The following is a 15,071-nucleotide window of genomic DNA, read 5'->3' on the forward strand; positions in this document are numbered from 1 at the left end:
ACAATACATTATTTTTATAAATACATACATAATGTACATAGAAAATATCCAGACCAATCTAAACAATACTCATGAATACAAATGTTCATAATAAAGAAGGAATCGAACCGCGAGCATCGTAAGTAAATCAGTGTGCCGCCGCTAGACCACCAAAATCATTATAATAAGAACTCACAATAAAATTTAATAACAAGAAGAACGCAATTGTCATATAACCTAATGTTTATGGTCATCAAAAAGCAATAAGTTAACAATTAAGCCCAATAAATGTTAATAAGATAAATCACTTCGCTTACTGTATTTCTAAATATGTTTAATATAATAATTTCCTTAAGACAATTGTTAGAATAAACGACGATAATCATTATATACGTGTAACTGATCGCTTGAAAATACATACTGTATTCTGAGATAAAAACCATCGTCTAAGAATATAAATAAATAAATAATTAATCTGAGGACAATTCACACAGCGCCATCTAGACCCAAATTAAGCTACCTAAAGCTTATGTTACGGGTACTAGACCACTATATCCTTCAATTCTTTTCCTTGGCAGGCCGAGACAGCAAACTTTAAAAAAGTCGCAGTACTACAGGTCTCTTTAGCACCGAGTAATAGTCCAAAACCCTTAACAAAAAACCTGATCGCTGTCTGTACATTAAATATAAAGAAAAACTATTATTGGAGTACCTACTTCATTAACATAATAGCACCCAGAACAGTGATTGTTAGAATTTTAGTACGTTTTGGAGCTAATCTCTGAAACGACCTAACCAATATGGATGTGATTTTCACTAAAAAATGTACTTTGGAGAGTCTTCAAGGAGAAACAATATGGTAATTCTTAACTTTGTAGTTGATTTTGAACAAACAAGAATACAATGTTTTGTCATTCCTTTTCATTATTAGGATGTCATAAAAGATGTAAGCTTCATTTAAAATTTTCTATTTTATTAAAAATCGTGTTACAAACAAAAATATTATAACAAATCTAGTGGCTGTTATAATTTAATAATCAGGAATCAAATTATTGTGGTATAAAAAATAGCAGTAGAAGTAAAATGTAAAAAGTCTACGTGGGAACCTCACTTAGTTCAACCGCAAAGCAACTTGCTTTGTGAACTGCATATTCACCAGACCAGGCAGGTTAGGACCAGAATAGGCAGTGAAATTACAGGATAAGAGGCATGACATCCTAATTCTCTGGACTGTCTGACTACAGTGTCATGCAAATCAAACATGTCCTTCACATGTAACCACGCGAAAGTCGTGTAGTACCGTTGTTTTTTTTAAAATAATTATTATCATTAGTAGTATCAGAAATAAAAGGAATGGTAATACATGTATTTTGATGACATCCGGAAGTATCCGGAGCAGCAGTAGCAGCATGATAACGTGATGTGCTTAGTGCTATCATGTTTATACACAATGGTTATCGCTTACGAACAGGTGGGCCGATAGCCTGTTTGCATTCCAGTTACATGAAAAAAAAAATCAAACATATACCTGTTTACAACGCTTTAGTGTACAAAACAAGCAAAATCCTTTCGAGATGCTGTATTAGAACACTCATGGTGTCCATGCGCACCGAACGTCTCTCTTATTAATAATAAAATAAAAATCTGTTTATTGTGTTATTTATTAACAAGTGATAGAGTTCAATATACAATGAATATAATTTTACTGATAGCCGCTGTGACAACCAGTTTACAGGCTGTACGAGGACGTAAGTATTATTTTATTATTTTCCTGTTAGTTGTATACTGTTGAAGTTATGAACTTTGCAATTAATGTTTATACTTATGAACTAGTCGTATTTATTTGCTATAAAAGAGACAACTATATTTATGATACAATATAAAAATCACATCAGTCTATTTGTGATACCCTCGTGGTTTAGCGATATAGCACAACGCTTTTCTTCCGACGGTCGCATATTCATGAGTATGATTGTTTGTATCGGTCTGGGTGTTTTTATATATAATATGTATATATTTATGAAAAAAATCTATATCTATGTACTTATATCAGTTATCTAGTACCCGTAACACATGCTTTTAGCTAGCTTAACTTGGGACTAGATGGCGCTGTGTGAACTGTTCTGATATTATTATTATTAGCCGAAGTTAACAAATGCTAAAGGAAAAAGGCTACAAAATTCGAGCATGAATGTTTAGGATACATAAAAAATTATTAATCACTGAACAAAAATATGTACAGGAAAATAGTCATTAGTGTGCATAGAGGGAAATAGTTTTATAATAATAATAGCAGAACAATTCACAGTTAAGCTAGCTAAAGCTTGTGTTATCGGTTCTAGACAACTGATAAAATTACATTTTTTTTTCGTAAATACATACATATTATACATAGAAAACCAGACCAATACAAATAATCATACTTATGAATACTAATATTTGTACCATGCGAGGTATCGAACTCGCGACCATCGGAAGTAAAGCGGTGCGGTGTGGCTAAAACGCTAGTCAAACGCTTAAGGAAAATTTAGGATACATAAAAACTGTATTAATCACTGAACTGAACTGAAAACATGTTCAGGAAAATGGTCATCACTGTGTGCATAGAGGGAAATATTTTAGGCAAATTAATACAAGAATGAAATAGAATTACAAGATTAAAGGTATGACATCTCAGTCCTTTGGAAAAACTACGCGTTGTATCACGGGTGTCACATGATAATGGTGCTCATAATTCTGCTCAGGTATAAAGACGACGATTATACTTTTTTATATAGCATTGGGCTTACTGCTCACTTGATGGTAAGTGATTGCTGCGGCCCATGAACACCAGCTACCAAAGGAATTGCAAGTGCCGTCCTTTTAAGAAGGAATAAGCTCTTTTCTTGCAGGTTCCAATATCAATATTTCATTCCTTTGTTAGATTTCGTACGCTTTCTATATGGTGACCCATATTTATCAACACAAATAAAAAAATCCTTTTACGACTACTTTACAATTTAGTTTACATTCAATTATTTCATTAGCTATTTAAGTTTATTCGAGCGGTTTAATTTTAAGCGCATCCTTCCCTAAACTTCTCTATACTTTGACCTCCGTGCTTTAACAACATATTCTGTTTAAATATCATTCGAATTCCTTTCCTTTAAACGGGGATCGACATTGCGACCTGAGCCAAGGATTGAACTGGCGGAGCCCTCAGACTAAAGTCGTCTCCGTTTGGCAGGATTCAGTCGCTCCATATATCCTTCCACGGCTTTGGAGCGTCATCCGCACTCGCCTCCCATCGTCCGGTAAAATGTAAAGGCCAACTGCAGGCAACAGCATTAGAGTAGTCAGAAAACTCTAATTGCTACATTTGCGTTCATATGAAACGTTAACACTATTGATAAACAGACATACAGTGTCTTTACAATCTTATAACATGTAACGAAAGATAAAAAAGATTGATTCAAGGTCAACTTTTTTTCTTTCCGTATTACATGTAACGAAAGATAAAAAGCATTGCTTCAAGGTCAACTTTTTTTCTTTCCGTATTACATGTAACGAAAGATAAAAAGGATTGCTTCAAGGTCAACTTTTTTTCTTTCCGTATTACATGTAACGAAAGATAAAAAGGATTGCTTCAAGGTCAACTTTTTTTTCTTTCCGTGTTAATCGGCGATCAGTCGCAAGACTACAAGAACATGTGTTTAGTGCTTCTTGATGTACAGACGAAGATCTCAGCACCACTTCTACCTTACTATAAGTCCAATCAAACTACTAATATAAAAATATTGTAAAAGATATATTAAGATAAATATTATGAAAAAATAAAAGATAAAGATGTGATAAAAGAAAATTGATTTACAGAATTATCCTGTTATACTCCCAGCGGCGGAAAGGGACAATGCGTATCTTTATTGGACTGTCCTGCTCTCGTTGTCGTAATAAATAAAGAGAATAGAACAGAAGAAGACGTACAGTTCTTAAGGAAATCAAAGTGCGGCTACGAGGGCCAAATACCAAAGGTATTATATTACTTACTAGCTACCCACCCCGGCTTCTCACGGGTGTACATGTATTATACATATAAACCTTCCTCTAGAATCACTCTATCTATAAAACCGCTACAAAATTCGTTGCGTAGTTTTAAAGATTTAAGCATACATAGGGACGGACAGACAGCGACAGCGACTTTGTTTTATACTATGTAATGATTTACTTATATATTTTCTAATTTCGAAGATATACAAAACAACGAACAAATAGATAGATTAAAACAATAGTTCATATTGTTTTAATTTTTTCGTACATAATATATTAATTGATTATTCCAGTGGATAAAGCAGAATGAAGATTGATATTATTATTGTTATATGTAAAATAGCACCAGCATAAATCATTATTTATAATAGAATGTTTCTTTCTATGAAATATTTTATATTACAAACAGGTGGACTGATTTGAATATGTTTTTGGTCTAATACAAAGGTGGTTAATAATTCAGAAAACCTTCATCTAAAAATGATTTGATGGTCTAGCGGTTTGGCACACCGACTTACTTCCGATGGTCGCGGGTTCGATTTCGCGCACAGCACAAACATTTGTATTCATATAAATAAGTAGAATTGTTTGTATCGGTCATGGTCTTGTATATATTTGTATCTATTATCTAGTACTCATAACACAAGCTTTAACTACCTTAACTTAGGTCTAGATGGCGCTATGTGAATTCTCAATAAAAAAATGGAAATATATTATATGGTATTTCTGTATGTGAATCGCTACTATAAACTACTTTTATTTATTAAAATTTTAAAAATTAATTAATAAAATTTTGTCTAAAAAATAAAAAAAAAATTAGGGGAGGACTACCCCTAACATTTAGGGGGATGAAAAATAGATGTTGGCCGATTCTCAGACCTACTCAATACGCTCACAAAATGTCATGAGAATCGGTCGAGCCGTTTCGGAGGAGTATGGGAACGAAAACTGTGACACGAGAATTTTATATATAAGATATATTATTGCAGGTATGCTGTCCAGAGAACTGTATGACACCCGAGGGGGAACTTGGCAGATGCATCAGTATATATTCTTGTCCACGCCTTGCCGAGATGACTAAAAACGCATCTGAGCAAAACATGCAATATTTACAAAATTCTAAGTAAGTTTACAAACACTGTTACACTACGAATGGCAAATAGAATGACGGCCTACCTGACGGTCAGTGGTAACCGTCGCCTATATACATAAAAAGCACTACACCATTATCACCACCATTCGAGAGGACTAATTTGTTAAGCCTTTATACTCTGTAATTGTCGCCAAATAGCTTGTTGTGTTTCGGTTTTTTTTTTGTGGATGATAATGGAATGGTGCACCCGTCTGCGCTAACGGTTTACGCTGGCGGGGCACCAGTGGAGGATGATATGAGCATGAGGTCAGCTCAATTAGCCCATCGTGACAAATTCACCAGGAATTTAACACGGTGGTTTCCAGGGGGAACCGCGTGGAGGTCGACCTGACATGGTACATTACTAACGTACTATTCCAATGCTGTTATCCGCAGCTGTCCTTTACAGCTTCACCGAACGTTAGGGGGTAAATGCATATGGCACTCCAAACCCGCGGAAGGATTTATGGAGTGGCTGAAGGACAACTCCTGTCTGGCGGATACGACTTTAGTCTAAGGGCACACTGAGGACCTCGACTCAGGCTGTGACAATTTCGGAAGAGGGACAGATCTTAGGGTGCTCCCCTAAGATCTATCCCTCTCAAGGTCCATATGGGTGAACACTGTACATGTATATAAATGATGGTTATCACTTATCAGCTAGTAGTAGTTTGTAATTCCAATATCATAAATATATATAATTGCAGATGCGCCGGTACAGATAAATATAGCGTTTGTTGCGAAATTGAAATTGGCAATTGCAAGAACAGAATAAACTCGTTTCCTCCAGACCCAGCGACTAGATGCTGTGGCATAAGTGGTGCAGCTGGTAACAAGATTATTCGTAAGTTCGTTACTCCGTGGTCTAGCAGTTAAGCTTAAGCACACTCCTTTACTTACGATGGTCGGAGGTTTAATTCCCGCACGATACGTTCAATAAAAAAAATTTGCCAAACAGTAGGTATAATGATTTTTGTCCAGTAACCATAACATTAATTTATATATAACTACAGAAATGCTCCTAACGTCCTTTAAATCCAAAGGCTAAAATTATATGCTTCAACAGCTTTGATAATGCCGACAGTGCTGAAGTACTTTAAAACTAGGAAACAAGTTACCCCTAACGTTTCGTTTTTAATTGGTTTTGCAGTACAAATTGATATAGGCTAGGTCATATATATCGATATCGAATAATCAAATCAAAGTGTCATTTATTTAAGTAGGACATTTTAGCCGCTTATGAACGTATTCTTTGGATTAATATTCTACCGTCCAGTTCAGTTTACAGATTAAATTCAGAAGAACTGGCAAAAAACTCAACTGTTTTTTTTTTTAATGAATTCACATAAGCGATTGACAATTCCTCCAGATTTGTTCGTTTCGTTCAAGTATGTATGCATAGTTTTAAAATAACATTCCATTACAGCGGGTGTAGAAGCAGCTATAGACGACTACCCATGGCTGGCAATTATTGAACACATAAAAGATGGCGCCATCAAAACATTATGCACCGGAGTACTCATTAGTGCCAAATATGTATTGACCGCAGCTCACTGCGTCACTGGACCAGTATTAGATGTTGGAACTCCGTAAGTTACCATTTACTCTAGATAGATATAGTCAGACCATTCATCAAATGAGATTAAAACACAAGGCATTTCAAGGCAAGGAAAACATTTAAATGGGGGCCATCGTGTAGTTTTTAGTGGGTTTTCTTACTCACCACCTCCTCACACTTCCGGTAGGAGGACGGTATTTAAAAAAAAAATAAACCCTATTCAAAAGGTTACGGGTAACAAGAGGATGTGAAGATTAAATATTAAATATCTTAGCCAGTGGCGTTCCTTTGGAGAGGCCTATGCCTAGCATTAGACTCCTATAAATTGATCATGATAACGAACTTTAATGCAATTCCGATTTTACAGAAAAAATATCCGCCTTGGAGAATACGATGTGAGCAATGACGGGCTAGACTGTGTGTTTGATGTAGGTGGTGGTACGGACTGTTCTGATCCTCCTGTAACCATTCCCATAGATGTCATCATTGCGCATCCTCAATATGATATCGCCAATAAGAAGAACGATATAGCTTTGATTAGGATGAGAGAAAATGCACCTTACACAGGTTTGTTACAGATTTTGAAAAGTAAAACATAAAATGATTCAGAGAGTATAGAAACTGCACAAAAAAAAAGAAAAACAAATAGCTGAAATGAGCCGAACCTCATCTTTTCTCGATGATTGAAAACAATAAACGTTTTCATGTTCACAGATTTCATTCAACCCATTTGCCTTCCAACTACGGATGTTACTGCATCACTTCCGGATGGTGATAGGCATTTTAGATTTACTATAGCAGGATGGAGGACAGTAAACAAGACAGCTAACATAGGCAATACCGTACATCAAGCGTTTGTTCCGCACGTTAACAATACGGTAAATCCTTCTACTACTTTTTATGCAACAATATTGGCTAACAAACTGACGATCCTCTTGGTATGAAACGGCATCTGTCACCTATTAACATTACATAATGAATTTGTTACCACTAATACATTGCTATTCTTAAGGACTAAGGCGTCATTCTTCTGAATCCAACAATTCATACACTCATAGAAATACTTAAATACATAGAAAACATCCAGATCAATACAAACAATCATACTCTTGAATATATTGTACTGTGGGAGTAATCGATTCACGACCATAGTAAGTAAAGCGGTGTGCTAAACCTCTAAACAAACTCTTAAGGAAAAAGGCTACAATATTCTTGCAAGAATGTCTAGGATACATATAAATTACTAGTATTTGTATCGTCCAGGAATCGAACGTACTACCATCAGTAAGGCGTGGGCTAGTCATATACCACTCGACCACCTAAAGTATGCTCGGATGAATACTATCAATAATTATATTTTATATTTCTAGGAGTGTGAACAACTACACAATCAAAAAGGCAATATCAGCTTATGGGACAAGCAGCTATGTGCAGGTGGTATGAATGATGAGTGCTTCTGCAAGGGAGACACTGAGGGCCCCCTCATGTCTGTTAACTTACGAGTCCACTCGTATGAACTCATTGGAATTTGGAACTTCGGTCTAGGTTCTTGTACAGTTGACAAAATCCCGAGAGTGTACACGAAAATTTATGAATATAACACTTGGATACGTAACACGATAAAGCCTTAATAAATTTTCCAATAATTACTGACAACAATGTAGCTAGATCACTATCTACGCCTAATGGCACAAGAAATATGTTATTTATTGTAAAACCTTTGGTACCTGTACCTGTACTAATATAAACCTGAAGTATAAGAACAATAATAATAAAGAGAGTAAACGTAATTAATAATTACTTAATTAAAAACGATTATATTAGAAATGATTTACTTTTTGATTTACAATTTTGACATAATTTCATATTGAATTGAGCTGATAGATTACTAATTACTACGACATGAAAGAGTTATGTGACTCAAAACCTTGACATCTATACATTATTGAAACAAAAATTTTTAACACTTTATACAACAATCACGCGGACGGGGGTACATCGCAGTAAAATTGTATGTGGAGAAGTATAAGATAACATACAATAATTAAATCAAATAAAACTAATGACAAAGCCCCTAAATTAAATGTACATAATAAAAGATAATAAAAACAATTGCAGACGTTACATAATCACGCCCATCATTTCGTTAACAGAGAACTGATTATAGTTAACAGAGTGCAATATTTTGAATCTATACGCAAATCATGACATGACACTTTAAAAAGTATTCCAAAATAAACATATTCAAGAAGAGAAATCACGGGTGAGAGATATGTTAAATTTCAAGCACTCGATAACAAATTCAAACAAATTCCAATTACATTTGTAAATAGAAACACAAAGTTTTTTGCTATTCATCGCAATATTGGTTATCGGTTTTGTTTGATATCGAAACGTCCGTTAACAAATTGGCAAAGTTTTTTTTATAGAAAAAGAATCTCAACTGAGTCGTGATATGCATAAGCTATACATATAATAACATCACAAACAAGTCAATTATGTAAAAGTAAATATATTTCAATAAACAATTTGTACACTTTGTGGTTTTTTAAATGAAATGGTGCTCCTGCTTGGGCTTAATCATTCAGGCTGGTAGAAGACCAGTGGACGAAGATAAATGAGGTCTGATCAGTTAGCACTATTAGAAATAGAAGAAACCGCTTAGAAGTCAACCGACATGGTATATTCCTAACAATCTCTTCCCTCCATTCACTTTGTAGTTAGATATTTATGTAGACATCCGACTTCTCCCAAAGTCATCCCCAGGATCGTGCCTTTTAGACACCCGTTCTCAAAGAAGTCAGTGTATCATAGTTTAAAAACACTGGACAATACTATTAGTAAACTGATACGAATTACATCCGTAAATAATTCCGTACAACTTCTAAGGAATACTTTACGAGTTAGAATATACCTCTAGCAGTGGTCGCTGCATCAGCTATTTTCTGGAAAGCGTCCAAAAAAGCCGCTATTGCTACCAGCGCCGACCTGAAATTGACCAAAATATTTGCTTTAATTTTTTTATGCCATTGCAATGCGAAATAAGCTGCGGCCTACCATACGTTAAGTATTTAATGATATTTCGGAACCGATACGCTATTGAAACATTTAAGAAAAGAGCTCGTGTCTTCCTATAAAGCCGGCACGCACTTACAATTCCCCTGGTCCTCCCCTGGTCATGAGCACCCATGACGACAATCACTTACCATCAGGTGAGCTCCTGTATAATTCCACAGTTACCTGCGCAAACGACTATGTACCTCTGTTGACCTCCGTTGTGGGGCGGGCAAGTTACTTTCTTTGGAATTGAAATAGCAAACAAGCTGATGGCCCATTTGATTATATGCGGTAAACTTCATACGGTAACATGAACAGTACTATGAACGAAACAAAGCTCACCCTGCTTTTTTTGGTTGAATGACTTGACTTGGCGGCTGAAATAGGAGACCGCAATATATTTGCACAAAAATGCGATTTTTTTTTTCAAAAATTAAAGCATTATATTTTTAACATAGAAAATTTTTAAAAAAGCCGTTTTCAATAAATTAATACTCACTTTAAAGCCGAGTGAAGCTTGGTGGCCTTAGATATAAACTCCTCCCACATCGGCGTGCTGTTCTGTAAACAGAAAAATAAGAGTACATTAGTTAAATCCAAAGTGTTAAAAAGAAATATTTTTGTATACCCTATTTCTCTAAGATGACAATTAAAATGACTTCAGCAAAAGGCACGACCCGCAAGACATACATTGGTTACAGTGAAATGGTACTAGTACATCTCCTAGACACTGACACATACTGCAGAAGGCTAAGACGCTCCAAAGGTTGGAGCGTCTAAAATATGATTGACCTAACCTCACGATTCCACGCACAATTTTCCCTAACACAACAGCATAATGACAATGATTTTCACTCAGTCAGAAAGTCAAATGTAGCCCTATTCGTGAGGTAATGAAGTAAGTAGTCATTAGTTCAAATGTAATGCTAGCCCTCCCTCATTCTCCGACTCACCCCGCATCGCATCACATCGTTAGCTTGGGCTATCACTATATTTTCGCTTAGTATTTCTTCCATCACTCTTTTTTAAAGATAAAGAAATATTATAACGTGAGCAGAAAGAGAGGGATTGTAATGGAGTCTACTGGCAGTATTGCTAGCAATGTAGGATGTACTACATCAGATATCCACGTCTCGTATTGCGACTCAGTCCTGATGAATTCGCCATGATGGGCTAACTAACCTATGTTCATTCTCATCTTATCACACTTCACCATACCCCAACTAGCGTATACCACGCTCGGTTACATCAAACCATTCGAATATACTGAAATAAGTTTATACTGTAGCGTGATCTTTAATAAACTATAACCAATCTCAAAAAGTAGGTTATGAAATGCAATATTTTCTTTAAAATACGACTGATAATTCTTGGGATTATCCCATACAAACAAAGAAACAAACTCTTCGGCTTTCCGTTACTAAAGATGACAAGTGTTACGTGATCTACTTTTCCAATTTTTCTTTCATATTACACAAAGGCAAGTAATTTTAGGCAAAGCGAGTGGTATTTGTCAGAAGTCGAAACAATAGCAACCGTGAACAATGCTTATATGCTGTATAATACCTTATGTCACGACGGATAAACGGACGTGGTAATTTGTCTGACATTACACCATTCAGTGCAGCGTCTGTAGCTGATTCATATAAGACAAATGGATCACTTCAACATAAATTTACCAAATTATGCAATCCCAATAACATAACAAAGGCAAAAGTAAGGATAATTATAACAGGATAAATACTCTGGTTTTCTCTGCTATAATATTGTATATTACACATACAAACCTACAAGTTATTCAGAACAAATATAAGGAGAATAAGACAGACTAACACATTCTGTAATATATTTTTGAAAACGTTGAATTTTTATCATATTGAAAAAGAAATTTTTAGATAACTTTCAATGTCATAACACGATATTCCCCTTAGAGAGGGTCGACCAAATAAAGCCCTGCATAAAACCATCCCCTCAAATACCGAAGAATGTCATAATTAGCGGCTATCTCGCTCACACAGTTACCCTATAATCACACAACGACTTGCGGCGGTCTGTGCATATGAGTTCTATAGCGGCTTTTAAGAAATTTTTGATTATCTTGAAGATCATCAAAAATTTGGATGCGGTTATTAGTTCATTATAACTGTTTACTATTTTCACGACAAATTCTGTATTATATATTATAGAATATGCGGTTTTCTATTTCACTTAATGGATTTATATATTTTGTTAAATTCCATAAATATCATGTGTGAGATCACAAATATTCAGTGTGAAAACTTGTCTACTGTTACAACATTTTCTAATCCTCAAATTCAGTCCCCGTTTGGTCTAATGGTGAATATCCGAACTCTATTCACCATTAGAGAAGGCCGTAACGGTAGTTAAGCTTACAAACTGAACAGTTGTGGTCTCACATATGCTAATTGTAGCGGAATTTAACAAAATAATATAAATGCATTAAGTAGAAAATTATTCACTGGCTAAGTAGAGGATGCTATGGCCGTCTATCCTAAGATATATAAGGCTTCAAGTACAATACAATACATCGGCGCCAAATATTTCGTTTGTGTCTTATGCTTACTATACTTAAGCCAATCCCCATGAAATTTGACACAAACAATCTTGACATTTTGTATGGAGAAGACTAGCCAGGCAAATTCGGGACGGCCAATTACTATTATACAATCCACACAAAGAGGTCCCATTAAGAAGTTACAGCACCGTGAATTATAACAGTAGTTCAATTGACCACAGACAGATTGAATACATTTACTGAGTCACTATTTATAATCACACATACAGACGAAAGTATGACAAAATAAACATACGCTCGTCTTTAAAAAATCCGGTCAACTATAAAATATAAGGGGTAATGTACACGGAGATATTATTTTTGTTCAGAGATTTTACAGTGTTATTAAATCATCTAAAGCCACATACTAGTGAAGAGAAAGAGATAACAATAGAACAATGAACTGACGTTGACTTCAAATTGAGCGTCACTCGTTACAATTCTAAGTTCGCAACAATCCACGATATAATTGTAAGTAAACGTATCAGAGCACGAATATCCTTCAATTCTTGTCCCTGACGGGTCTAGGTAGCGAACTTTGAAAAAGGACGAGCACAATAGATCTATGTAGGTCGCAGTGCTACAGGTGCTACAAACATCTGACCATAGCCCAAAAACAATTAAAAAATTAAAAAAAAAAGAAGAGTGTCTGTGTAATGTATATAAAAAATAGACGTATTCAGAGGAGAACGACCCTACCTCGTGATAAAATAAAAATGAATTAAAAGGATCAATTTATTCACGATATTATAAATCGGAATGATAACATTTTTAATCTGTTTTCCTCACATATAAACTTAAGAACTGATTCTAAAAATTCTTTCAAAATATACCTGTAGCTAAATTATCAATGACTAAAATTAGCTATATTTTATTGGAAAACAAAATTGAGAGCCCTACAATAATTACACAATTGGTAAGCATAAGTCGCCAATTTTCAATAAGTCAATAAGAAATGTAGATAGAACGATTGCAACCTGTTTTAGTTACATTCAAAGTTTTCTACGGTACCTTTAAAGCGATTACATTATTATGTTATTTATCATTATTACGTTCAGTCGGACGTTTGTCCTATACGAGCCTGTATGTACCAATCGAACGAGACTCAAATAAGGCAATAATCCGAATGAACCTAATAATTTGAGAGCGAATTTAAATAACGGCGTGTGCACTACGCCTTAGTACACCGTTCGCTTTTATTACAGCAAATATATATAATAGCATAACTCTTACTGAATGAGGAGGCTGCAAACCGTACACTTAAACTGGTTAGTGGCTAGTAATGTCCAAATAATTTGATGAGAAACGGAATGACCCGTGCGGAGGTCAGCGGACTCCGATTGGTAAGCAGTGTGCATGTAGACTTTTGTTTTAAAGACTTTTTGTGTAACTGGAAAGTTAGAAACTGTTATATTTTCTTTGTTGTCATTCCTGAAGACCAAGATGTCAAATATCTCTGCAACTGAAGAACACATCTTATACAGCAATCTGCTTGGCGGTAGAATTTAGGAACATATGCCGTCTACTACTCGACTTTCGTTACAATTTTCAGGAAACTAAGGCAGTGATATATCTTACATAGCAAACGATTTATATAAACGTTTTCGCCTATAGCGGCCTCGGTGGTTTTAGCGTTTTAGCACAGTGCTTTAATTACAATGATCGCGAGATCGATTCCTCGTATGGTACAAACAATTGTATACATGAGTATGATTGTCTGTATTAGGCTGGGTGTCTTCTATGTATTCCAAAATTTAAATTAACTAAGTGTATAAGTATATCTATCCGATGTCTAGTACTCATAAAACAAGTTTGAGAAAGATAGCGTTGTGTGAATTGTCTATGAATATTATTATTTTGGATGGTCCTTGAGTGGTGGCAACCATATCATGTTGTAACATAAAGCTATGAATTCCGCACGTACTTGTAAGTACGTTTGTACAAATAAGAATGGTCGTCGAAGTCAAATGATACTTTCTAAGTAATCAACGAGCTCCGAATTGACTAGAGTCAATATCACTTCTACCAAACTTTTAGTTGAGTAAACAGACGTGTCTGGACAAATTAATTGTGCTCAATAACTTCATTGGCTGAATTATTGATACACTAGGTACCTATTACATTTTCTTATTTGACGGTAATACCAAACAAGCTAACGATAGGTACTTGACTGAAAGATCGTTACAAGGATACAAAGTCCTTTCACAGCTCCTTTATTTGATAAACCACAAAGTTACCAAGTAAAAAATACATAAATTACGTCAGTACCCCCCCACCGCCATAACCCTCACTCCTAACAAGATGTTAACTTATTTATGGGAAGACCCCTTATGGTAGTCTATTTTCTATGGAAAGGTAACTTAAGAGAACTACCACAGAGGTCCCACGACGATATGATGTCCGCAGTACTGATCACGTATATCAGGGGTCTCCCATCTTTGAAATCTTAAGCATAACATATAGGGACATAATGATTTTCACTGTGTGTTCTAAATGCTAAAACAGTTTTAATTTAAGTATACTAGGGATCTCCAACCTTTAAGGTCTTAGGCACAACTTTTTTTACAGAATGTTCCAAGGATCAAAAGAGTATAAATGTTTCTGTCGTTAACTATATTTCTAGTCGCAAAGTGCTTCACCTAAGACGACACGAGTCTGAAGCTATCGCGGGCCGGATTGATCGTAATGACCGGATTTGGCCTACGGATCCTAGCTTATTATACCCCTTTACCGTTTGGAAAAAT

General features: G+C 35.3%; 2 protein-coding genes across 2 annotated transcripts in view; one reads left to right on the forward strand and one right to left on the reverse strand.

Annotated features, from left to right (window-relative positions):
• LOC131840794 (protein MTSS 1) overlaps nt 1-15,071 on the reverse strand; it is a 144,699-nt gene that overhangs the window by 51,005 nt on the left and 78,623 nt on the right. The window contains exons 2-3 of the mRNA XM_059188992.1: nt 10,252-10,313; nt 9,610-9,683 (exon numbers count right to left, since the gene is read on the reverse strand). Of these exons, the coding sequence (XP_059044975.1) occupies nt 9,610-9,683; nt 10,252-10,313 (136 nt within the window). The remainder of the gene's footprint in view (nt 1-9,609; nt 9,684-10,251; nt 10,314-15,071) is intronic.
• LOC131840790 (phenoloxidase-activating enzyme-like) lies at nt 1,582-8,525 on the forward strand. Its single transcript, XM_059188988.1, has 8 exons — nt 1,582-1,727; nt 3,832-3,989; nt 4,995-5,128; nt 5,845-5,981; nt 6,564-6,726; nt 7,063-7,262; nt 7,410-7,573; nt 8,066-8,525. The coding sequence occupies exons 1-8, from the start codon at nt 1,670-1,672 to the stop codon at nt 8,324-8,326; spliced, it is 1,275 nt and encodes a 424-aa protein (XP_059044971.1). The 5' UTR covers nt 1,582-1,669; the 3' UTR covers nt 8,327-8,525.

Source organism: Achroia grisella, unplaced genomic scaffold, assembly GCF_030625045.1.
Source record: "Achroia grisella isolate CSIRO2021 unplaced genomic scaffold, CSIRO_AGI_Agris_v1 utg149, whole genome shotgun sequence".
NCBI lineage: Eukaryota > Metazoa > Arthropoda > Insecta > Lepidoptera > Pyralidae > Achroia > Achroia grisella.

Coding starts and splice junctions, on each gene's coding strand:
- LOC131840790 (XM_059188988.1), top strand. CDS start 1,670: ATGAATATAATTTTACTGATAGCCGCTGTGACAACCAGTTTACAGGCT. Junction 5,982..6,563: donor AGCTGGTAACAAGATTATTC/GTAAGTTCGTTA, acceptor ATTCCATTACAG/CGGGTGTAGAAGCAGCTATA. Junction 7,263..7,409: donor AGAAAATGCACCTTACACAG/GTTTGTTACAGA, acceptor TCATGTTCACAG/ATTTCATTCAACCCATTTGC.